We start from the raw sequence: 24,700 nt of genomic DNA on the forward strand, positions 1-24,700 counted from the left end.
GAGCGGACAAAATGGCCTCTTCCGGCTCGGTCAGGCTGTGCGTGCCTGGTTGCCTGGCAACCGCCCCGCTCTCCTCCGGCCTAGCTCCCGAGGCGCCCGCGCGAAAACACACACCTGTTGTTGTTGGGGTTTTTTTTTGGGGGGGGGGGATGGCCAAATTCGTGCTCGCAGGTGAGGCGGCGGCGGCGGCTCCGCCCCGCCTTGCAGTCTCTCTGTCTGTCTGTGTCTGTCTGTCTGTCTGTCTGTCTCTCTCTCTCACACACACACAAACACAACGTCCTGCTCGGGTTTCGTAGGGCTGGGCTGGCTCGCGCCCCCTGAGCATGCACAGAGTGCTGCACTCCCGGCAGTCGCTCTGGGATGAGGAATGAGCTTGCCGGGCGAGTCGAAGCAGCTCCATCAAGCAAGAATAAATAAATAAAGAGGAGGCTGCTTCCCTCACCTGTGCGTCCACGGCACACCCCTCTGTGTTAGGAAGCAGATCAACCCAGTTAATATACGATTGTGTTTTTCTTAGAACGATTTGTTTTTATTATTATTATGGTGTGTGTGTGTGTGTGTGTGTGTGTGTGTAGTAAATAATAGGGGCCATCTGCCTTCCCTGGAAAGTAAGCAGGCAGCAAGTATTCATAAGCTTGTGAATATACCGGTATATACTGTATTCACTCCTTTGACTTCACAAGCTTATGAATACTTGCTGCCTGCTTACTTTCCAGGGAAGGCAGATGGCCCCTATTATGCTAAGGCGAATGAAGATATATATGTATATCTTCCACCTTATATATATATTCCACCTTCTTTCTCTGGCAGGACCTCAAGGCAACTTACAGATAAAAATAGGAACAGCTAAAAACATGGCAGGGGCAGGAAAACAGCAACAACAAATAAGAAACAATTAAACCTTAACAGAATTAAAACTATAGTACAGTGATCGCCTTTCTGCCATTAATGGCACTGTGACTGATTTTCATTTTGTACACCTCAGTCAGTTTTACTGGACGCTTCTGAGCACCTGCTAATGTTTATTTGTTCATTCATTAGGATGGATCAGGAGCCCCGTTAGATCCGTGAAGGGGACATGAAGCCACAAAGATCTGGCCCTATTTCTGTCTAGGCCAAGATCCCTTCCTTCCTGTTTGCGATTCCCAGCAGCCGGTGCTCAGAGGCATACTGGTTGCCTCCAACAGCCCTCGGCTGATCGCCTAATCAGCCCTTGGCTAATTTGCCCAAACTCCTTTTCATCTAAACCACTCTAGCCGTCGCTACATCTTATGGCAGGAAATTCCAGGAGTTGACTCAGTAGAAACTTACAGAGTGGGGTGCATGGAAGTCGGGCGTGGGGAAGTAATGCACTCTTGCTCTGCCCCGGTTATCATCCCCCTTTGCAATAAGTGTTCACTCCTTTCACTTCATGAGCTTATGAATACTTACTTGCTTTCTTACTTTCCAGGGAAGGCAGATTGCCCCTATTATGCTAAGGCAGAACTCCTTGCTGATTATTTGCAGAAAAATCTGCCTCACTTCAGGATACACAAGATTACTCAGCATCCAGACAACTGGGAGGTAAAATAAATCCATGTGGTTCACTAGTGCAGTAATGACGCCTCGCAGGGCTGGTCCTGTCATTAGGGATAGTGAAACATAGTGATTATGTTTTTGTAAAAGATGTTAATTTATGGTTGGTGGTGTTAGCCATCTTGACCTTTTTATCAGGGAAGGTGGGGTACAAATATTTTACATAAATATGTGATGTGATGTGGGCAAACCTGTAATGGCCTGCTATTTCTCTAGCACACTTATGCTCCCTAGATGGAAGAGTATAACTGGACAAGCACCGACTTATAGAGAATATGGGCACAGTGCCTCTGTTGACCCTTTTTGTTAGGATATTTCCATTCCACCTTAAAAGGGAGCAGGCTTTGAGAGTCACAGAGTCTGCGTATTTCCTGTTCGCAGGATGTTTATGTTTTCTGTTGCTTTCGTTTTCTCTCTGTGTCTGGAGACACTGATGCAGGCAGTCATGTCTTTCTTTGTTCTGATCAACGCTGAATAAAACTTGTAAATAATGCTCTCCTGAGTGCGACTTTTGCTGTGAATTATCTGCTGATAGAGTATGCATGAGCTCTGGAATGTGGCAAGATATTTTCTAGAAACTCATGTCGCTAATTGCTGATACTGCGTGCCTACGGGAGATCGATGGATCGTCCGGCAGACGGCTTGGGGCCACGATGGACTTTGTCTCCCTGGCAGTATCCCAACACTTTTTGGGATATATTTCTATTTCTTTTGTCTTCTTTCTGTTGAAAATTTATAGCCTGGGTGCTGAAGGAGGCTCTTGGTTGAAGCATTTGAAATCCTGCCCCCTAGTGGATGCATCTGTATATTTGACTAGCATGCTGCTTCGCTAAAAAGTGTGTTGGCTAAAGCTTTCTTAAAATTTCCTGAAGCAGTACTGGTCCACACTGGTCCTTTCATACATTCAAGCAGACATTGGTCTGCATTTTTTTCCTCACTGCAGCTTCCAGTTCAATGCACTTGCTTGCAACTAATCCATAAATGCCTTATTAATGTATACATTCAAATTAGCATTAGATGCACAGGTACAAAATGTATGAGCCTGTTATAAAATATGAAGGGAAAGTGTTTGGACATATCATCTTGGGAAATTACTGTTTCAGTATTGCCTTGAAAGCTTTTTCTAGATTTAACACATTAACAAATTTCATGCTTGCTTTGGGGGATTTTGCTTCTAGAAGTGGCTGCAGGAGATCTGTGAACAGAATGGATGGAAACATAAGCGCTCTCCAATTATTTGGAGGGAATTGTTGGACCGTGGAGGAAAGGGACTTCTTCTGGGAGGATTCAATGAATTCCTTGAACACGCCCAGGTCTGCTTCTTCTTCTTCTCTTCTTGTCTCTACGCTTAGTGAGTATTCAGTTGGCTAAATAATATCCCATCTCCCAACAAAATACTACAATCAGAAGAATGCTTGTGAGCGAGATAGTAAATGCAAATTTATATTACTTTGTAACCACACTAGAATCACACTCAAAGACCATAAGATCTTTTAATGGACTTCCAACCTCCTTCAGCCCTAAGCAGCATAGTCTGTGGTTAGGAATGGTGGAAGTTGTAGTCCAACAACATCCAGGGACGGACACAAGTTCCCTATCCATGTCATAAGGAGCTTGGAAAACCTACCATAATTAGAGAGAAGTTTTGATTACTGAGGACACAGGGAAAGGGTAATGAGGAATGAGTTTGGGCTTAATTTGATTATCAGGAAAGTATTCCTAACGTAGGGATTGCCTATGGCAATACTGCTACTGCAATGGACTGGCCATGGTAATGATAATGGTACTACTGTATTCTGCTTTGATCAGAACCCACACAGTTTAATTTAGGAAGGATATCAACAAACTGAAGCATGTCTAGAGGGCAGCAATTGTGAGGAGCTTATATTGCAATAAATATCAAGATCAAGTCCTCCGAGGAAAGGTTGTAGGAATTGGCTGTGCTTAGCCTGAAAAAAAGATTACTGAGAAGCAAAATAGTAGCCATTTTCAAAAATGAGGTCCAGTGCCGAGGGCCTTCTGGCAGTTCCCTTGCTGTGAGAAGCCAAGTTACAGGGAACCAGGCAGAGGGCTTTCTCGGTAGTGGCATCCACCCTGTGGAATGCCCTCCCATCAGATGTCAAGGAAATAAACAACTACCAGACTTTTAGAAGACATCTGAAGGCAGCCCTGTTTAGGGAAGCTTTTAATGTTTGACGGACTATTGTATTTTAATATTTTGTTGGAAGCAGCCCAGAGTGGCTGGGGAAACCCAGCCAGATGGGCGGGGTATAATTAATAATTAATAATTAATAATTAATAATTAATAATTAATAATTATTATTATAAATATTTGAAGGACTGTCACACTAATGATAAATCACATTTGTTTTTTGTTTTTGTTGCTCCAGAGGGTAGGAACCAAACCAAATAACCTGAAAAGTATTTAGACTAAACATTAGAAAGAACTTCCTGATGGGACAAACTGTTTGATAGTAGAGGCTGGATGGTTGCTGTAGTACTGTAGTGGGTTACTTGCTTCAGGAGGGGTTTGGACTAGATTCCTTTTGAGGATCTTTCCAGCACCAATGATTTGATGATGATAGTAAATTATTATTTCTCTTCTACCAAGATACTTGGAGCATCCATCACAGATGGAACTTAATGAAGGATTTCCTTATTCTGTCCCTTCGTTCCTCTCCCCTCCCGCAAACACACACATTTTTTTTAAAAAAGGTTTTGTTCTTCAGATTTTTGATTAAATGGTGATAATGTCTGAGCCATATTTGGATGCCTGCTGATGACTCTTTTTAATCTTCAGCAATACTATAACATCACATCCGACATGTTGACTGAGCAGATGCTCTTAATAGCCAAGGAGAACTTGCAGACCCACATAGTGATTGACCAAGAGGAGGAAGAACTTAAAGGCCTTATCAATCCATTACACATTTGGATAAACAGGTGGGAAAGATGAAAATAAACTGCATAGGGAATCTCAAAAACTTAAGTCTGATCCTTTTCTTTTTAAACAATGCAGCTGTCAGGGGACTTGGAAAATTAGCAGAATCCGGAACCTGTACATGACTGAACACAGTCTATGCTTGTAACACAAAGATCCACATTTGTATATATGAGCACTTACAGCGCAGACCATAATTCCCATTTTTAATTTTCCAACTGCAGTGCCTTGCATTTCATCAAAGATCTCAACATTTCATCGAAGATCCCTTACCTTTCCCGCCCCGACCTGGCCACGGTGATCCATGCGACGGTCACCTCCAGGCTTGACTACTGTATTTCGCTCTACGTGGGGCTGCCCTTGAAGCTGTCCCAGAAACTCCAGTGAGTGCAGAATGCTGCAGCGAGACTCCTCACGGGGTCCCTGCCATGGGAGCATATTCACCCAGTGCTTTACCAGTTGCACTGGCTCCCGATGGAGTATCGGGTCAGGTTTAAGGTGCTGGTTTTGACCTTTAAAGCCCTTTGTGGCTTAGGGCCCTCGTACTTATGGGACTGACTCTCCTGGTCTGCCCCACAGAAGACCTTAAGGTCCATGAATAATCATAGTGTAGAGGTCCCGGGCCCTAAGGAAGTTAGATTATCCTCCACCAGGGCCAGGGCCTTCTCAGTGACTGCTCTGACCTGGTGGAATGCTCTGTCCCATGAGACCAGGACCCTGAAGGATTCCTTCCGCAGGGCCTGTAAGACAGAACTATTCCTCCTGGCTTTCAATTTGCTCCTGCCAACCTAGCAGTTCGAAAGCACGTCAAGTGCAAGTTGACAAATAGGTACCGCTCCGGCAGGAAGGTAATCGGCGTTTCCGTGCGCTGCTCTGGTTCTCCAGAAGCGGACTAGTCATGCTGGCCACATCACCCGGAAGCTGTACGCCGGCTCCCTCGGCCAGAAAAGCGAGATGAGCATCGCAACCCCAGAGTCGGCCACGACTGGACTGGACCTAATGGTCAGGGGTCCCTTTACCTTTAGCTACCAAGCCGTTCCTCAGAGCTTCCTTGACAGTGAACTGTCTGATGCTTCCACGTTTATCCATTCTGACTCCTTATGCCCACCCCCTCAACTTCCTTAATCTCTACTTTCTTTCTGGTTTTAGTTTTGACTTACTGGAAAGCAGTCCTATAGGGTACAGCCATAGGGTACAGCCGATCCCCCCTTCCACCCGCAGAGTGGGAGATCCTTGGGAGACAAAGAAGGCCTCCCTTCATGAGCTTTCCTGCTGTGGGAGCGGAAATCTCAGCTAATGCAGTAACAGCAAAAGGGGTGTGTGCCAGTGGCAGACCAGAGGAGGCTTGGGGTCCACTGGATCCAAAGACCCGCCCCCCAACTGAGGTTGAGAAAAGTGCACCAGCCCAGGATCTGGAATACTGATTTTCCCACCGTGAAAGGAAAGTTTTTTATGTTGCACACTGCCTTGCTGTATTTTCTATGAATGCGCGATTGTTAAATACAGTGGTGCCTCGCAAGACGAAATTAATTCGTTCCGCAAGTTTTTTCTTCTTGCGAAGCACGGTTTCCCATAGGAATGCATTGAAAATCAATCAATGCGTTCCTATGGAGACCGTCCGGGGACAGAGGGGAAGCGCCGCGCGTCTTCCCCTCTGTCCCCGGACCTGTTTAAAGCAAGGGAAGGGGCAGCGGGGAGAATCGTTTCTCCCTGTTGCCGCCCCTTGGTTCAAAAGGGGTCCGGGGAGAGAGGGGAAGGCGCGCGCCCTCTTCTGTCCTCTCTTTTGAAGCAAGGGGCGGAGGGGAGAAGATCGCTTCTCTCCGTTGCCGCCCCTTGGTTCAAATGGGGTCCAGGGAGAGAGGGGAAGGTGTGCGTGCCTTCCCCTCTGTCCCCGGAGATTGTGGGGCTGGCAACGGGGAGAAGCGATCTTCTCCCCGCCACCCCTTGCTTCAAAAGAGGTCCGGGGACAGCGGGGAAGACGCGCTGCGCTTCCTCGCTATCCCCGGAGCTTGCGGGGCAAGCTTCGTTTTGCGAAGCAAGCCCATAGGGAAATGCGTCTTGCGAAGCGGCTAAGAAAACGAAAAACTCCTTCGTCTAGCGAGTTTTTCATCTTCCGAGGCGTTCGTCTTGCGGGGTACCACTGTATTTACATAAAGAAGCAAACAGCAAACGACAGAAAGGAGAGAGGAGAGAAAATGGCAGAGCCACAGTCCTACCTGCCCCACACTTGGCTTGCACAAGTCCAGCAGGCCTTTAGATCTGACTGTTCAGCAGCCACAACTCCTCCCTCCCCTGACCTAGTCCGCTAATGTTTTTAAGCTGCTTTTCCTGCATTCTCACTGCAGAATTGCTATGGAATGACTGTTGTTGGGGGGGATCAATCTCAGTAGTCTATCAGCCTATGTGATTGTTAAGTCTTCAGTGTTAAGTTGTTGTTGTTTTAATAAAAAAGTAAATAAAATAAGTAGATTATAGTTTAGAAAAATCAAACAGTTATGCAGTTAAATTAATGTAGTCTTTAACCACATAACTTAAAAATAATTCAGCTTCAATGCCTGCTGTTAGAAGATTATGTCACTAGATTTCATGGCAAGGTATCCTTGTTCATTTCTAATACAAGCACTAAGGACCATGAAAACCTGTAGAATAAAAAGATTTTTTGGGGGGGAATAGCTCTCTTCTGCATAAAACCAGTGTTCGTTTGTTCATTGCTAACTACTTTTCTTATCTTAACAGAGCATCAGCTAGTATCTGCTATCATCTGATCCCTTTGTTAATCAATGGGGAAATATTTGGAATGGAAACTGAGATCAGCCTCCACTTGCTTGACAGAAAGGGCTGCGAAGAACTTCTTGAAGCTATCGTTATGGAGACTGAGGACCTGGCATCCCCTGTCCTTCGTGGTATCACTTTGTACACTGAACTGGATGACCAGACCTTTCTCGGAGCTGAAGTCATCATTTTGCTTGATGACGTCCTTCAAGAGGCAATCCCGTCTCTCGAAGAATGCATCCAGCAAGTTACCAATCAATGTGAAATCTATGGTCCTCTGATAGAGAAGAATGCCAGGAGTAATGTCAGGGTTGTTGTGATGGGGAAAACCTTTGTCAACCTTAAGGCATTGATGCTTATTACACATGCTCCGTCCATCAACCCTCAGAATATTGTCACTGTATCCCTGCTCTTGGAAAATGAAGCCAAGGCCATGCTAGCAAGAAAAATGGGAATGCATCCAGCAGGTGTGTAACAAATGATTGCAGATTAACTAATGTTTATTTAGTTATTTTGGATTGTTATATTGTCTTGCCTCAGGGCAAATCATGTTAAGCAAATGAAAAAATAAAAATAACATAGAAGCACACATCCATACTAAAACCCACAAAAAATAACCAAGGTTTAAAATATTCTAGACCATGGGTAGGCAAACTAAGGCCCGAGGGCCAGATCAGGCCCAATCGCCTTATAAATCTGGCCCGTGGTCCGTCCAGGAATCAGCGTGTTTTTACAAGAGTAGAATGTGTCCTTTTATTTAAAATGCATCTCTGGATTATTTGTGGGGCATAGGAATTCATTCATTCATTCTTTTTTCGTTCTACCCGGACACTGAGGTCCAGCACCGAGGGCCTTCTGGCGGTTCCCTCACTGCGAGAAGCCAAGTTACAGGGAACCAGGCAGAGGGCCTTCTCGGTAGTGGCGCCTTCCCTGTGGAACACCCTCCCACCAGATGTCAAAGAGAACAACAACTACCAGGCTTTTAGAAGACATCTGACGGCAGCCCTGTTTAGGGAAGCTTTTAATGTTTGATGTATTTTACTATTCTTTTGGAAGCCGTCCAGAGTGGCTGGGGAAGCCCAGCCAGATGGGCGGGGTATAAATAATTTATTATTATTATTATTATTATTATTATTAAAAATATAGTCTGACCCCCCACAAGGTTTGAGGGACAGTAGACCAGCACCTGCTGAAAAAGTTTGCTGACCTCTGTTCTAGACCATACAGTCGGAAGTCACTACTGAAATGGGAGGACTTGAACTTTCTCTGAAGGAAGCTCAGACTCTGATGCACTTTTAGGGAAAAGGCAGTTCTGCAGTACTGGTGTGTGACACTGCCTCTGAGAACGTATCTCTGCAAACCCTTTGCATGCATGCGGGCTAACCAATAGGCTGGGAGATCATAACATTGGTCCATGCTAGAAGATTTCTCAGTTTGACTCAAGATAATCAAAGCTAGGGTGCAGTGGGAGAGGGGGAAAACACAAGGAGGAATTCAACGTAGCGCTGGGCCAATCATCCCATCAACACAAGCTTTTCAGCTTGCCAGATGGAACAGTCCCCCCCCAGTGTGGTGCAGTGGTTAAGAGTGGTGGACTCGTAATCTGGTGAACTGGGTTCGCTTCCCTGCTCCTCCACATGCAGCTGCTGGGTGACCTTGGGCTAGTCACATTTCTCAGCCCCACTCACCTCACAGGGGGAGGAAGGGAAAGGAGATTGTTAGCCACTTTGAGACTCCTTCGGGTAGTGATAAAGCGGGATATCAAATACAAACTGCCTGTTGTGGGCCGTTCTGAGATTCTCCTGACCCGGCCTAGAGCTAGTGGATGTCCTTCACTGGTGGAACAAATCTAATTGAATCTTGCCCATAATTTACAGACTCTCTAAAAGGTCTGCCGTTCTACTATGGTGAACCCCACCAGGCCTTAGTTAAGGACCTTAGGCAGTTTCTTGCCTCATGGGACACAGCAGAAGACATGTCTTTTGAAAGTACTCCTTTGCTATGTGAGTTCACTTTGCTATGTGAACGGTTACCATGATCAGTGGCTCCCAAAAGCAATGGCTATGTTGAGCCTCTGGATTAGAGCTAATCTGCTTGAGGGAGCAACACCAGGGAATGGCTTTTGCCTTCATGGCCTGCTTCATGTGGGCTTCCCAGAGACATCTGACTGACCACTGTGGAACTACATGCATCCTGCAGAACCTTTGTTCTGTTCCAGTGGGGTTTTTCCTTCCATTCTTACCTGTTATGCTTATGCATCTTTCAACAGGAATAAAAAATCTCGTAGTCTGGGGTAATATCAGTGGGAACAGCTTCATCGATCTGAGTAAAACCCAGCTCTATAGATATGACAGCGCCATCTGGGGCCCACCAAGCTTTTCCCGTGATTTGATGGATGTCCTGTTTGATCGGTAATTTTTTGTGATACTTTTGATTTTTTAAAAAACTGGCTTTTATGCCATCCCTCCAAAGAGTCTGAAGTGGCGATTGCACCTTACGCATCGGCCCAAGACCTTTGCCTCTTTCATAGTCTCTTGCATTTTACAACCCCAAAGTCTACAGTACATTTCCGAGCACGATTCAAAGTGTTGGTGTTGACCTTTAAAGCCCTAAACGGCCTCGGCCCAGTATACCTGAAGGAGCGTCTCCACCCCCATCGTTCAGCCCGGACACTGAGATCCAGCGCTGAGGGCCTTCTGGCGGTTCCCTCATTGCGAGAAGTGAGGCTACAGGGAACCAGACAGAGGGCCTTCTCGGTAGTGGCGCCCGCACTGTGGAACGCCCTCCCATCAGATGTCAAAGAGATAAATAATTACCTGACATTCAGAAGACATCTGAAGGCAGCCCTGTTCAGGGAAGTTTTTAATATGTAATGCTGTATTGTTTTTAACACTGATTGGGAGCCGCCCAGAGTGGCTGGGGAAACTCAGCCAGATGGGCGGGGTATAAATAATAAATTATTATTATTATATTATTATTACTCTTCAGTGCTTTGGGGCATTGTGATGGTGTTTGAAAAATCTTAAACAAAAAACTGAGAGCATCCAACTCAAAGGCTTGAAAAATGGAAAAAGTATTCATGTGCTAAAAAGCAGAAGCATTGCTCTTTTCAGGACTCAGTTCTCAGGACAAAATCCCCAAATTGAGCCCAGAAAAGGCACAAGAATGCCAGTGCTTCCGTTTACCAAATGCAGCTTCCAAGTGAAAACCAAAGGAAGTGTGACAAAGAATATTCTAAATTAGGCGTCTCTCCTGATCTTTACTTCCACCAACAGAGAGAGCTCTGCTCCAAATCAAAGCTTCTCTAATGCACTTTTGAACCTCTGTGGAATGTTACATAAGGAACAGCATCACTATTACTTAAAACCTGATTTGGTGCTTTAAAGTTATTAAGGTCAAAGTGTAGCCTTATGAGGCTTTGCCCTCGGGTGGGGAAAATATTGCGCCCGGGAAAGGGAGATGGGAGTCAACAGACACTCAAGGAATAGTTTTGGAGAAAAAGCTTTATTTCTACCATCCATGAACTGGTAGAAGGAGCAAGTGTGATAGTTCACAAACAAGCACGAGTTCACAGTCATTTGCACAGAGCATATATTCCCCTTCCAGTTCCCTCTCCTTTCTCCTCCCCCAGGAGTCCTGCCCCATATTGAGGTTCCTGAGCATGTACAGAAGGCTCCTGTCTTGGGGCTATTGGACTCTTGGCACCCTTCCCATGGGGAATGAGAGCAGTTCAGCATGTCCAAGAAGTTGCAGCTAGAATGAGATAAAAGTCAGTTCTCAGGCCTGCTTTGAACAGAGCCTATCCATTAGCTTTTTGAAGCCGCCTTGTGCTGATAAAAGAATAACATTTTGCCTTGCAACAGCAGAGCAATTGAGCAGATGCTTAGCTGCTGAGAAAATGATTTTGAAAAGCTTTGAGAAGCTTTGAGCCTGCTTTAGGGTGGGGGGCCTTCTGGCCTAGGCGGGGTTACCTGTCCTCACCTCCTTCAAAAGTATTTAATTAAGAAATAAATGGTCTAGTTGTGGCAAGGATCATAAGCAGCAATAGCTCCAGTGCTCTGTTAGAGTCATACCATGTAAGGATCTGAAACACATTTTCCCACCCAAAATACCGTAGTATTGTTACTATTATTTATTAAATTCATTAAATGCTGGTTTCTAGATTTTGCCTATATTTGAGAGCTCCTGTTTTGTTTTTGTTTTTGAGCGCTCGTCATCAGCGTTTCCGTCACACGGCTGCCCTGTTGCAACCTGCAGGCTCCCCTGTCACTTTCAAACCTGCCAATGAGTTGGACGATGAAGCAGCCACACCTTCTCCAGACTTTTGCCCCTCCTCCTGTGGTCCACCATCTTCTCCCCCGGCAGCCCCGCTGCTTCCTGCAAGCAGGGGAACAGATGATAAAACTCGAAGGGAAACAGAGGAGAGAGGAGGTGGCTGTCTCATTTCCCAGTTCAGCGTCAGATTATAGGCAAAGGAGGAATCTCCTTGCTCGGAATGCCTGGAGGTGAAAGGGCACAAAATTCATACCATTCCCATACCATTCCAAACCTTGCTGAAGAGACTATGACAATGAATGAGGCTTGGGGGGGGGGGGGTCTGAGACTTCAGCCTCTTGATGAGGAGCTGCTTGCTTAAAAATGGTTTGGAACATGGTCTTTTCCTGTAGTTTTCTTTATTTGTATTTAAGGAAAGCTCTGCTTTCTCATTTTACAGCGAATGGATACGAGCAGAGTTTCTGACTGCAATGAGTTCGTTGAGTTCCTGGGAAATTCATTGCGTTGGCATAGCGCCAGCACATGCCATTTTTACTGTACTGAGGTACTGGTACCTAGACTCCCCTCCAGCAGAACTGGTCTCCCTGGGAGTACTCAGTGAAGGTAAATGTTGCTCTTCAGTCAAATAATCATCAAACGTTTCTCTGTCACACTGCTTCATTTCCACCAGAGACCATGTGGAAGGCTTGTGTTTTTCTCTCAAAATTAAAATCTTTGCATACGATACAGCCAAAGTTTAAGCAAAGTCCCATTGATTTCAGTAGCAGAATTTCATGTCCGCTTAAATCTCTTCCACTGAAATCAGTGTGGCAAAATACTGGGATATGGTCCATGTAATTCACAGTTTTAATGGCAAATGTATGGGTGTGTTGTTATCTGTGAATAAAATACACTTTGATTGTTTCTGTTCCTTAGGTCAGTTTGGGATTCCTGAGGGAATTGTCTACTCCATGCCTGTAACTTTCCAGAATGGCAGCTGGAAGGTCTCTACAGATCTACAAATTAGTGAGAAAAACCAAGAATGTCTTCAGAATCTAACCTATGATCTGATTCGGGTAACCTCATGCTGCTTTCATGTCCTGTACTACTGTTTTCATAATTCTTCCTTCTAGTTATGGACACATTCCAAACAAGAGACTCCCTTCATGTTAGATTTACTCCACATGTGGCGGGTGGACCGATTGCCATTGGATTCAGCATCTAAATTGATCCTTAGAGGGCAGCACTTGCTAGTGCGAACAATACATTTTTACTAGTTTAATTTTAAAGAGTGCAGTTAAGGCAAATTTCATTAGCACCGAAAGCCTGCCTAGTACTTCCTAGGTTGTACCCATTTATTTGGCCAGTTTGTGATTGTTTTGCAGACAGGAAACAAACAAAAACTCCTATATCTGTATAATGGGACAAAGGAGAAGCAGTAACTCACAACTCTTCCCCTAAAATGTTCCTTGATTCTCCAAGCTCCGAAATAAATGTTAAGATCATGGATTTGCCCATGAGTAAAATCTGAGTTGTCCGTCATGCGTAGAAGATTCGCATGAATACAAAAGGCACAAACATAACCCATAAATAAACCCTGACCCATCACTTTCAGCAGAAATTGTTAAGTGTATTTAGGATCAAACCTTTGGGGAAGTAACTAAGATCACCCTGAGGTCATAGTATTATTGTTTCATCAGTTATTGTATTGTGTCTGTGTACGCTCCACCCCGCCACCCAGTATTCGACTTTCAGATTATTGAGATGAAAGATGCTACCTTAAAACACCACTCTAATTTTTTTTTGGGGGGGGGGGTGGCAGGACTGATTATCTTTGTGGCTCAAACTGGTAGTAAATAAATGCCAACTAAATAAATAATAATTTATTTGGCAAATAAATGCCAACTAAAAATGCACTTTATTTGGGTAATAATTGTTGTGTAATAAATTTCTTGTTTCCCTACGCAGGAAAAGCAAGTTGCATTAGGTGAAGTAACAGAATTGTATCCAGAGAGAAAAGGTAAAAATCAGTAGGATGTGAGTGCTTTCTATTAATAGATAAAACACAGTGAATATGAAGACCAGATTTAAAATCAGATGTTCTCAGTGGTGAGATTTTTTAACTGAACATGCCCCAGTTATTTGAGCGAGGATCATACAATCTGAGTTGCATTTCTAATTCTGCAAGTTATAATGTCAAAAAACGATATGAGACTGTTTCATCTTAATTAATAGAGAGTTTTCTGGGCCTAGATCCAAAGAAACTAGGCTGAGGAGCCCAAGGAGATTTGATTGACTTTTCCCTCAAAGATGAGCCAATCCACCCACGTGACAAACTCCTTTTGAAACTGAGGCAGGTTTCAAAAATAGTTTGTGAAATGAGCTGGAGGCTAGCTGCTTGAAGACCAAAACGAAAACCCAGACCTAGCACAAGATCCTTGCATATGCAGCCCCTTGGATCCCTTTGATTGGCATTCTGGAGCACTTTGTGGGTTTTTCGAAGGACTATAGCACAGGTTCCAAAATGCTAGGTGTACTGAAGGGGCTGCATGTTATATAGGTCTGATTTACCGTATTTCTCGCTCCATAAGGCGCACCTACTTTGGGGGGGGGGATTCAAGGGGGAGAAATGCAGCTCTTGGGGGCTTTTGCGGGAGGTGGGGAAAGTGAGAGAGCCTCTCTCTGTCCCTTCCCCCACTTCCCACAGAAGCCAGGGATAGTCGCGTGAAGCCTCCCATGGCAGCGGGATGAAGGCTCCCCACTGCCCTGCGGAGGCTTCGCAGGCTACCCCAGAGCTGCTCTGCTTGTGGGGCTGGCGGTGGGGAAAGCCGAGCTTCCCGCACCGCCAGCCCCAGGGAGCAGCGGGAAGGCTTCACACAGCCTTTCCGCTGCTCCCCGAGCTTATGGGGCTGGTCAGGGAAGCCCGGGTGTCCCCCCCCCCCCCCAGCCCCAGAGACCACACATTCACTCCATAAGATGCACAGACATTTCCCCTTAGGTTTTAAGAGGAAAAAAGTCTTATGGAGTTATAAATACGGTATGTTTACGTAGAAGTGAATCCTACTGAGTTGAGCAAGGCTTACTCCCAGGAAAGAAGGCATAGGATTGCAGCCTTAAAGTTCAAACGACGACGAATAACTTATAGCACCTGATTAAATTCCTGTAAGTTCTCAACTGAAGCCTCTCTTGGGATTTTATATATCACCTTATTTTATTTTTTTGCTGTAGGCTGCTTCTTCAACTAAAGCTTTTGACCTCAAAAACCAGCCACAACAACCCAATTGTTATTGACATTTTCCTTTAGCTTGGCAAAGTGCATTTCGTTGATACAGTTAATGTCATTACGTGGATATTGTTTCTTACAGTCAGCCCTGTGCCACATTCAGCAGAAGAAGAGGAAAGCATCCAAGCTGAGGAGGAAGGTAACTCAACAAAGTATTTTAAATATATTATTTTATTGGGGGGAAATTGAGGGCACATTTGTTTACACAGGTTTTGGACAGGTAAAGATATTTTTATGTTTAAAGCAGCGATGGTTTTGAGAATGCTTCTAATTATTGGAGACTCTGCTTTTCAGTCATTTATATAAGTTTTTATGTGATAGCTGCATATTTTTGTTTTGAACTGTTGTTATACACTGCCCTGAGCTCAGTTTAAAGGAGGAGCAGTATAAAAATACAATTAGTAAAATAAATAAATGAGAAAAGCATTCCCATCCCCTTCACTTATTATGCAGGATAAAAATATATATGATACCAGCTATGAACTCTGGTTTAAGGAGATGGTGATGTCATATTCTTGAACTTTCTTTATGCACCTCAGAAGATTATTATTTTATTATTTTATTATTTTTTTACTTATACCCCACCCATCTGGCAGGGTCTCCCCAGCCACTCTGGGCAGCTTCCAACAGGAGATTAAAAACACAATCAAACATCAAACATTAAAAAACTTCCTAAAACAGATAGTTGTTTATTCCTTTGACATATGATGGGAGGGCATTCATAGGGCGGAAGAAAAACAGTTTTATGATAAATACATGAATAATGGAGCAGTTAGTGACTGCTTCCTCACCCCTGCAATAAATGCCAAATTTTGAGGTTTCTGTAGATTATTGCAAATTTGCAAGAATATGCAGAAAATGCAACATTTTTTTTAAAGTGTACAGACTGACTACCTTTCCAGATGAGCTCAGAGAGTATTTTTATATCCATTAGCACAGAGGAGGGAGGGAGAAATACGTAAAAGCAGTAAACATTTGCTTTATTTAAGAATGGGCGACTTCTTGAGCACCATAATTTCTGCAGAGTAGCAATGCATTTTATAAAACTGGAATGCTTGTGGTGAAACTTGCACCGTAGCTGTCAGAAATGCACAGTGTGCAGAATGTCATTTGACTGCTGCCTGCTGGAGTGACTAGAAAACATAGATTTACCTTGCCTTTTATTTGCAGAATCATTGTCCAGCTTTCCAGATGATGGCCCAAGTTTAGATATCATGAGGTTTTGGGGAGAGGGGGGGGATTTACATTTGGTTATCTTCAGAATCGTTCAATCTTTTGCTTGCCTTCCAAAATCTGCCATTGAGTTTTGAGGTTGTTTTTTTTGTAAATGCAGATTAAGGACCTATTCCGTGACCCAAGGCCCCGTGACCCAGTCGCTCCCTATGTAACGAAAAACCAGACGAGACAGCAAGATGCAGATTTTGACTTGTTTTTGACAGGTTTTTGAGAAACTCATGCTGGGTCTTAGTAATCACATTAGCCTGGCATGTGTAGAAAAAAGACATGAAATGGAAGAGGCAGGTTAATTCCAAGTTGTGCTTGTTAGTTCCAGGTTGAGTTGGGCAAATAAATAGGCTGTTTCCTGGTGAATGTGTCATTTCATCATACAGGCAGCTAAAGAATATAGCAGGTTTTTGTACTACTGCAAAAAAGTGGTATCTCATTATTGATAGTTAAGCCAGAGCAATTGTCACTGCCTGTGTTGCCCTACTCATCACCTATAGAGCTAGGTGAATAGGTGACTAAAATAAATAATACCCTTAACAACCATTACAGTTTTGCTAACAGATAGACCAAGGGTAGGCAAACTAAGGCCCGGGGGCTGGATCCAGCCCAATTGCCTTCTAAATCTGGGAATCAGCATGTTTTTACATTAGTAGAATGTGTCCTTTTATTTAAAGTGCATCTCTGGGTTATTTGTGGGGCCTGCCTGGTGTTTTTACATGAGTAGAATGTGTGCTTTTATTTAAAGTGCATCTCTGGGTTATTTGTGGGGCACAGGAATTCGTTCATTTCCCCCTCCCCAAAATATAGTCCTGCCCCCCACAAGGTCTGAGGCACAGGGAACCGGCCCCCGGCTGAAAAGTTTTGCTGACCCCTGAGATAGACTCTAGGAAAAATGTAATGGGTCTGGGAAAACCTCAGAGGGGATGAGTTCCAGCCCTGCTTATCCAGAGATAAGGGGAAAATAGCACTGCAGAGGCTGTGCCACTGCTTTTCTCATCGAAAAGGCTCTCAGGTCTGTTCTTTAATCCGCTTTCTTTTAGGACTTGGACTTTCACCCAGTAGCCAAGGAATCACCTCTGAAACTCCTGCTGAAGGTAAATCTTAAACTGTCTGCTTGTGTTTAGGACTGAGCTTAAACAGCCTCCCCAAACTATGCCCTTTTTCAGTGGTGAGGCTGGAGGGCAGGCGAAGAGACATCAAATTTTCTAGGAAAGGGGGCGGGGCCTGAAATTCTTCAATGCTTTTCCCTCAGAAAATTCTCTCCTTCAGAGGGGATGAGCTCCAGCTGTTATGTACTGAGTTGAATAGGATTCAGAATGCAGCAGTCTGATTGGTCCTGGAACAATAGGATCCAGAATGCAGCAGTCTGAGTGGTCCTAGAACAATAGGATCCAGAATGCAGCAGTCTGAGTGGTCCTAGAACAATAGGACCCAGAATGCAGCAGTCTGATTGGTCTACAGGAGCCACCCAATCCAGCTCCAGGTGGAAGTGAATCCGCAACCTGATTGGCCTACAGGAGAATCCCGGAATTAGCCAATCACGTGGGGCCCGTTGTGTAAATAATGTATATAAGGCAGACATTCTGGGGGGACTTCCTCCTCACAACTGTGAGCTGAATAAAGAGCATGAAATCCACTCTTGACTATTAGTATATTTCACCAGCCCTGCTTGCTTCACAGAGACAAGGGGGAAATAGCGCACATGGTAGCACTGATGGCTGTTTCTGTGCCACTGCTATCCTCATTGCAAAAGCTCACAGGTCTGTTCTTGAATCCGGTTTCTTTTAGGACTAGGACCATCACCCAGCGGCCAAGGAATCACCGAAGAAATCACCGAAGAAACTTCTGAAGGTAAATCTTAAACTGCAAGTATGTGCGTGTGTGTTTAGGACTGAGCTAAAATAGCCTTCCCATTTGTCGGTGGTGAAACTGAAGGCAGAAGAAGAGTCATCAAATTTTCTCGGAAAGGGAGGTGAAATTCTTCAACACTTTCCCTTCAGACAATTCTCTCCTTTCAAATTTTGACTCAGTGATGAATGCAGTGCTTCTGTCCTTGTACGTTGATGAAGGAAGCAGTGGGCTAAGAGAGAAAGGCCTCTACCTTCAATGACACTGTAATAATATTCGACAAGATCAAAACTGGATCCATAGTTTCGTCCAGAATTAACAAGTGGCAAAATTGGAGGGACCATTTTACCATATTCATCCCATGGGATGACTGCAATTCTCCAATACTTTGGGAAGAGATTGGGTAAGGGAAGTTTTCCAAAACTGGCTAAGAAAAGCTATTTTCTGGATACTTCTAGCCCAGCCCTAATTTCTTTTCCTCCACAGTTTAAAAAAAATCTCACAACAACAACAACCCAAATCTGTCCAGGCATACTTCAATACTGTCCCTTTACCACGAATTGTTTTTTGTCCGAAAAATCACTCCCCTCAAGGTGCTTCTATGTCTGATTCCTCATTCACACATTCAAGTCACTATTTGATTTGCAGTTATCAAATGACAAGCAGGCGTGTGTAAACTAGAGAAGAGAGAGAGAATTTTACTCAGGGAATTTGAAGCTGAAAAGCTGGCAACCTTGGTCTCTTGCGTGTCCTTGCTTAATTACCAGCAATGCTATTCCCAAAGCCTTTTTTTTTTTAAAAAAAAATCTAATTTAATTTACCGTATTTTTTGCCCTATAGGATGCACTTTTCCCACTCCAAAAATGAAGGGGAAATGTGTGTGCGTCCTATGGGGCGAATGCAGGCTTTCGCGGAAGCCTGGAGAGCGAGAGGGGTTGGTGCGCACCGACCCCTCTCGCTCTCCAGGCTTCAGGAAGCTATCCGCAAGCCTTGGGAGCCCGGCAGGAGTTCCCGCTGGGCTCCCAAGGCTTGTGGACAGCAGCCTGCAGCCCGAAATCCGGAGAGCACGGCGGAGCACACCCCGGGTTTCGGGCAGCTCTCCACAAGCCTTGGGAGCCCAGCGTGACTTCCCGCTGGGCTCCCAAGGCTTGCGGATAGCAGCCTGTTCTGGGGGCTAGGGTCGGGGGAAGCTCGGGCTTCCCCTGCCCCAACCCCGCGCCTGGGGGGGGGAAATAAAAAAAAATTCTTTATTTCCCCCCCCCAAAAAAACTAGGTGCACCCTATGCGCTGGTGTGCCCTATAGGGCAAAAAATACGGTAATTTTATATACCACTGAATGTAAAAATGGGCTTTCAGTTACAAAGATAAAAACTAGTTACACAAACGTTAGAATATAAACATCCACAATTAAGATACACAATTAAAGATGGTTGGCTGCAAGTTTGTTTTGTGCCATTGGCTGCTATCTTTTCCTAGCAGCACCAGTTTTGGAATTCAGGTTGGGCTGTTTTGCAAGACAGCATCAGGGCAACTTTTAGAAGTCAGAACTGAATCACTAGTATGTGCACCCAAGCCTTTGTGTGTGCACTTCCTCCTCCCCAAAGAGTTTCTGGATCCTGCCCATTGGCCGCGGTTGCGTGTAAGCGTGGGGTTGGGGCAGAGAGAGCAGATGATGGCTTAAAGCCTTTTGATTATAGTGTAGTCAATCTGGGATTTGTATTCATGTTTCCTGCATCCCAAACACAACACCCTCTCCATCAAAGCAGACTGACATTTCCTCCCTTGTCATTCTGAAGCACTTCGTTCTGATTAGCCTCTCTTTTTTTTAAGAGCAGATACAAACAGCTTTCCTTTTTTTAAAAAAATGCTTTTTTGGTTTTAAAACTGTAGAACAGAAATGATCAATAAAGGTTAAAGACAAATTAAAAATAATCATTCATTCCTTAATTGATACTTGCTTTGTACATCAATTTGTAATTACATTTAACATGACCTCTGATCTTCCCATTATGTTCCTTAATTGGATTCCTTGAATACGCACTTAACTTTATTTTCTCCATGTTGTTTAACTTACTTTACATTTTATAAAGTTATCCTATTTACACACAGAAACTCAATTGAAACCTGCCAACGGATTAATATTTTGACAATGTTCTTTTACATAAACTCTGTATATGTCCCACTCTCTGGTAAATTTTTCATCTGTAATGTCTCGTTACCTTGCTGATAGCCTTGCTAGTTCAGCGTATTCTCTTGCCAGTCTGATTGGAATGGGATAGCCTCTCCCTTCCAACCTTTTGTGATTAAAATTCTGGCAGCAACTCTAGCATACATAAAGACTCTCCTGAACTTTTTTGGAATTTCGTTACCCATAATTCCTAGCAGGAAGGCTTCAGGTTTTTTAGGGAAAGAACATTTAAACATTTTCTTTAGTTCGTTGTAAATCATTTCCCAAAACTGTCCGATCTTTTTACAGTTCCACCACATGTGGATCCATGTACCTTCAGCATCTCTGCATTTCCAGCAAATGTTTGTCCTAGATTTAAACATTTTAGCCAATTTAACAGGTGTTAAATGCCACCTGTAAGGCATTTTCATACAGTTTTCTTTTAGATCGTAGCATGCCATAAATTTGACGTCTTCCCTCCAGAGTCTCTCCCAACATTCCATGAGGATGTTGCAACCCTGGTCCCTGGCCCATTGCACCATTACGGATTTGACTTCTTCCTCCTTGACCTCCCAGTCAAGGAGTAACCTATACATTTTAGAGAGTGGTTTGTATTTATTTTGAATCTCATCTTTATTGAGTCTTGAAGGTTCTGTGGAGAAACCGGTTTATTTGTCTTTTTGGAAGGTCTCATTCAATTGAAAATATTGCATCCAATCTATCAAATGGTGCCTGGTTTTTTCAAATTTTTAAAGTTTTAACTTACCATCTTTTTCTTCCAGCAGATCTTTCTAGGTTTCGCAGATACGACTCACTTTCTTCTTTTTAACCGAAAATGCTTCTGTCGGGGACAACCACCACGGCGTTTTAGGTTCTAATAAAGTCTCATATTTAGACCACACTTTGTGTAATGATCTCTTGATTACATGGTTTAGGAAGCCTTTATGTACCTTGGCCTTCTCTTAAGCTAGATAAGAATGCCAACCGTATCAATTGTTGAACCCTTCCAGGTCTAGCAGGTCAGTATTATTCAGTGTCTTCCATTCTCGTATCCAGGAAAGGCATTCTGATGAGCATCAATGGTACAGCCCAAATGGCAATCCTCCATGCTTTTCTTAAGGGAGGGTGAGGGCCATAGTTCACTGGTGGGACAACTCTTTTGCATGAAGAAGGCTGCAGGTTCAGTCCCTCACATCTTTAGTTAGGTCTGGGAGAGACTTTGGAGCCCATCAGTTCAGAAGATGCTGAACTAGATGGACAAATTGTCTGACTCAGTATAAAGCCCCTTTCTGTGTTCCTAGCTTCTTGTGAAAAGAAGGTCAAAATATGCTAACAGATTATAAAAAGAAGAATGTTGGAAATGTGTGAAATGTAAAACTAACAATTCTTTCTACATCAGAGGCTGAAGGTTCCCCTAGTGAGGCAAAGAATCCTGAAGAAGAAAACATCAAAGAACCCACAGGCGACAATGCAGAAGATCCTGTAGATGGTAGGTCCAAGCTGCTTAAAAATAAATAAAAAATTTACTCCTTCAGATGATAAAACAGCAGTATCGTTTTAGCAAGCACACAGGGGTAAGCTCCAACTATTTGTAAACCTTATATTTTATTTGTGAAACCAGGTATTTCTTCCAGTTGGGACTCTTTAACTCAAAAAAAGTAATGTAAAAAATCGTTCTGTTTGTTGGTAGTAGGCTTCATTTTTAAAACTGTTGTGATATTTGTTGATGCCTGGCATCTTCTCAAATCTGATTTACTTTCTGGCTTCCATTAACAACAGCAGAATTGCTTTCACATACCTCAGGTTGAGCATTTTCGGGTTGCGCTCTGCGGCGATCCGGAAGTAATGGAACGCGTTACACATGCGCAGAAGCAGCGCCTCATGTTGTGGACTTTTCGGGGTTCGTATGGACCCCCGGAACGAATTAAGTTCGTATCCAGAGGGTCCACTGTAATGAGCACTTTCAGCTCTCGCAGTTTGAGCCCCTGTCTCGGCTTCCTTCATCCCTCAATACCAGAGCCATCCCTTCATTTTTAACAATAGAGACCTTTCTTTTCTGAGTTTGGAGCCCTCTTGAGCCCCTTCCCAACTTTCTCTAACAACCATAAGCACACCAATATCTGGTCTGGTGAGCACACAAAATGTGCAAAGAAGACTCACCTCTCCAGATGCTTGAGAATGCGTGGTGGGAAGCCATGATGAGCTGCAGCTCCCAGGCGCATGTCGCCTCTGTATTTGGAGATAAAAGTATCCTTTGCACACTTCCCTCACTGCATACAGTACAGAAATCACAGCGTATTGCTACATAAGCAGCCTTTTGTCTATGGCTACATGAGTGCCCCGAGTCCTGATACATTGGTGGCCTTTGAGAAATGTGACTGTGGGTTTCCCACTTCTCTTAAATATCACAGGGACTAAAATGTCTTTTTTTAAAAAAAAAATCATCCTATATCAAATACAGCGATCCATATAAAAACCGTAAACATATTGGAGAACCACTTAATTAATTAGGCAGTCTCCATGACTGTCCTATTTGGAAAAGCAAAAAAAGTAAGAAACTAAAATGCTTCCTTCTATTTGTTTATTTTTATTCTGCAGCTCCTTAAGCAGATGCCAACTTGAGCAATCGAGAATTAAGTTCAGAATTCACTGCTGCTGAATTCAGCTGCCTCAGAGAAAATCCCTGGATGCGGTAGCTTCTGTTGCTCAACAGGAAAACGTTAATTCTTCTTTCTGAATGTAATGAATTAAGTAACTGTGTAAAAACTTAAGCGTGTTTGTCTTCCGTGTGCATACTAAACAAGCATGGCACATTTTTGTTGGAGTATTTGGATCAAACCAGTTTAGCTCCATTTAAATGCAGCAATATCATCTTGAAGATCATTTTGTGGGCTGAGAAAAATGCATTAGGAATTCAAAACACATATTAAAATTTGTAGAGGGTGATGTTCAAATCCATAGTGAAATTTGGATGATGCACTCTTCTCCCTTCTTACTACACTTGATGGAGGAGTAAGATGAACCCTTTGGAGCAGCCTGAAATCTGTTTTGCACGCTCAAGCATCTAATCGACTCAAGGCTTCCCAGCACCCTCTACATTCCAGCTTTAAAGACTGCTGATTCTCGGGCTTTTCCTTCACAGCCAGCTTTCCTCTCTTATCCTCTTGTTGTGTTTTTCTCAACAACCAGCCTCAAGAAGATGTAGCTCTGGAGAACTGAAAAAACTTGCTTGCCACTTTGCAACATTTTAGTGTGTTCTAATAAAGATGAAATCTTAATAAGGCTTTGAGATTTATTTCCATTGGAACAACCCAGGTACGCTGCCGTTTTTAAAATAAGGAAGTGTTTCGGTTATGTTATAAGCAAAAGAAAGTGCAGATCGCCAGGTAAGTCATTGTGGAGTGGCGCTTTCTTGGGGGATCATTTGAGTGGGGTGGGGTGGGCATCCGAGAAGGTGCAAAAACACTGAACTTGGCTGTATAGGTTCCACATAAACTAAAGCACGGGGGGTTTGTCAGAATGAAAAGTGCAGCGGGCAAGCATTGAAAACAACTATGAGTTGGGATTCTGCATACCGTATTTTTCGCTCCATAAGATGCACTTTTTTCCTCGTAAAATCTAAGAAGAAATGTCTGTGCGTCTTATGGAGCGAATGTGTGGTCCCTGGGGCTGGGGGGGGGACCTGGGCTACCCCCGCCAGCCCCAACCTGCTCTTTGGGGCTGGGGGTGGGGGAAATCGCTTCCCCCACCGCCAGCCCCACAAGCTCAGGGAGCAGTCGGAAGGCTGCACACAGACTTTCCACTGCTCCCCGACCTGCTTTGGGGGCTGGGGGTGGGGGAAACCTGGTCTTCCCCCGACGAGCTCCCGAGCAGCTCTGGGGTAGCCCGTGAAGCCTCCTCAGGGCAGCGGGGAGCCTTCATCCTGCTTCCCTGGGGAGGCTTTGCATGGCTATCCCTGGCTTTTGCAGGAGGTGGGGGAAGGGACAGAGCAAGGCTCTCTCACTTCCCCCACTTCCCGCAAAAGTTCCCAAGAGCCGTATTTTTTTTTTTCTTGAATTCTCCCCCCAAAAAGTATTATGGTCAGGTGCACCTTATGGAGTGAAAAATACGGTACCTCAAGGTTTCTCCAAGCATCCTAATGTTTTTCAGTAACCCTGTCTTGGCTTCAGCCCCGTCAATAGTCAACCACTTCATCATTAGAGGGAATTAGAAGATGAGATGGTTAACTTCAAGGGCTGCTACAATCAGGATTTTGTGCTTCTACAAGAGCAACATAATTACTGTAATAAAGAAACCTTTTGTATCGGTCTTTTGGCTTGGTCTTCTAAAAGCATACACAGAAATAGCTAAAGCCAGCGTGGGACTATGACGCTTGTACCTATATTTAATATTCGTCAAAAAAACTAATATGATGAAATGCCTAAAACTGATTATGGTGGATCGGATTCCAAAAGCACCAATTTTTGTAACTTCCTTCCTAAGGAAACCTAATTGTTCCAGAGTTTGATTCATTACATTGAGACTTTTGAGGCCACTCATCTTGAGAGTTGCAAAAGTACATTTTATGTCCTTAAAATAATCTCTCGGGTTTTTAAGAAATTCTTTATTGCTTTAGGGGGAGTTTGTGAATTTG

General features: G+C 43.9%; 1 protein-coding gene across 3 annotated transcripts; it reads left to right on the forward strand.

The window, feature by feature from the left end:
- Positions 1-2: 2 nt before the first annotated feature.
- MDH1B (malate dehydrogenase 1B) lies at positions 3-23,348 on the forward strand. 3 transcript variants are annotated; one of them, XM_083473496.1, is made up of 14 exons: positions 3-171; positions 1,451-1,563; positions 2,754-2,888; positions 4,376-4,518; positions 7,253-7,755; positions 9,558-9,699; positions 12,003-12,166; positions 12,479-12,618; positions 13,511-13,562; positions 14,908-14,964; positions 17,093-17,146; positions 17,841-17,903; positions 21,467-21,556; positions 22,666-23,348. In XM_083473496.1, exons 1-14 carry the CDS (start codon positions 12-14, stop codon positions 22,671-22,673), a joined length of 1,824 nt encoding a protein of 607 aa, XP_083329622.1. In that variant the 5' UTR covers positions 3-11; the 3' UTR covers positions 22,674-23,348. The 3 variants fall into 3 exon arrangements, with proteins under 3 accessions (XP_083329622.1, XP_083329621.1, XP_083329623.1); XM_083473495.1 differs by having other exon boundaries at positions 21,467-23,348; XM_083473497.1 differs by having other exon boundaries at positions 4-171; positions 20,850-23,348.
- Positions 23,349-24,700: the final 1,352 nt, after the last annotated feature.

This window comes from Podarcis liolepis (genome assembly GCF_965112155.1).
Source record: "Podarcis liolepis genome assembly, chromosome: 1".
Taxonomy (NCBI): Eukaryota; Metazoa; Chordata; class Lepidosauria; order Squamata; family Lacertidae; genus Podarcis; species Podarcis liolepis.

What these genes read in the sequence shown, in the direction of transcription:
- MDH1B (XM_083473495.1), top strand. Translation starts at nt 12, where the DNA reads ATGGCCTCTTCCGGCTCGGTCAGGCTGTGCGTGCCTGGTTGCCTGGCA. An exon ending in AGCATCCAGACAACTGGGAG is followed by an intron (nt 1,564 to 2,753) that starts GTAAAATAAATC and finishes TTTTGCTTCTAG; the next exon opens with AAGTGGCTGCAGGAGATCTG. An exon ending in TAACCTATGATCTGATTCGG is followed by an intron (nt 12,619 to 13,510) that starts GTAACCTCATGC and finishes TTCCCTACGCAG; the next exon opens with GAAAAGCAAGTTGCATTAGG.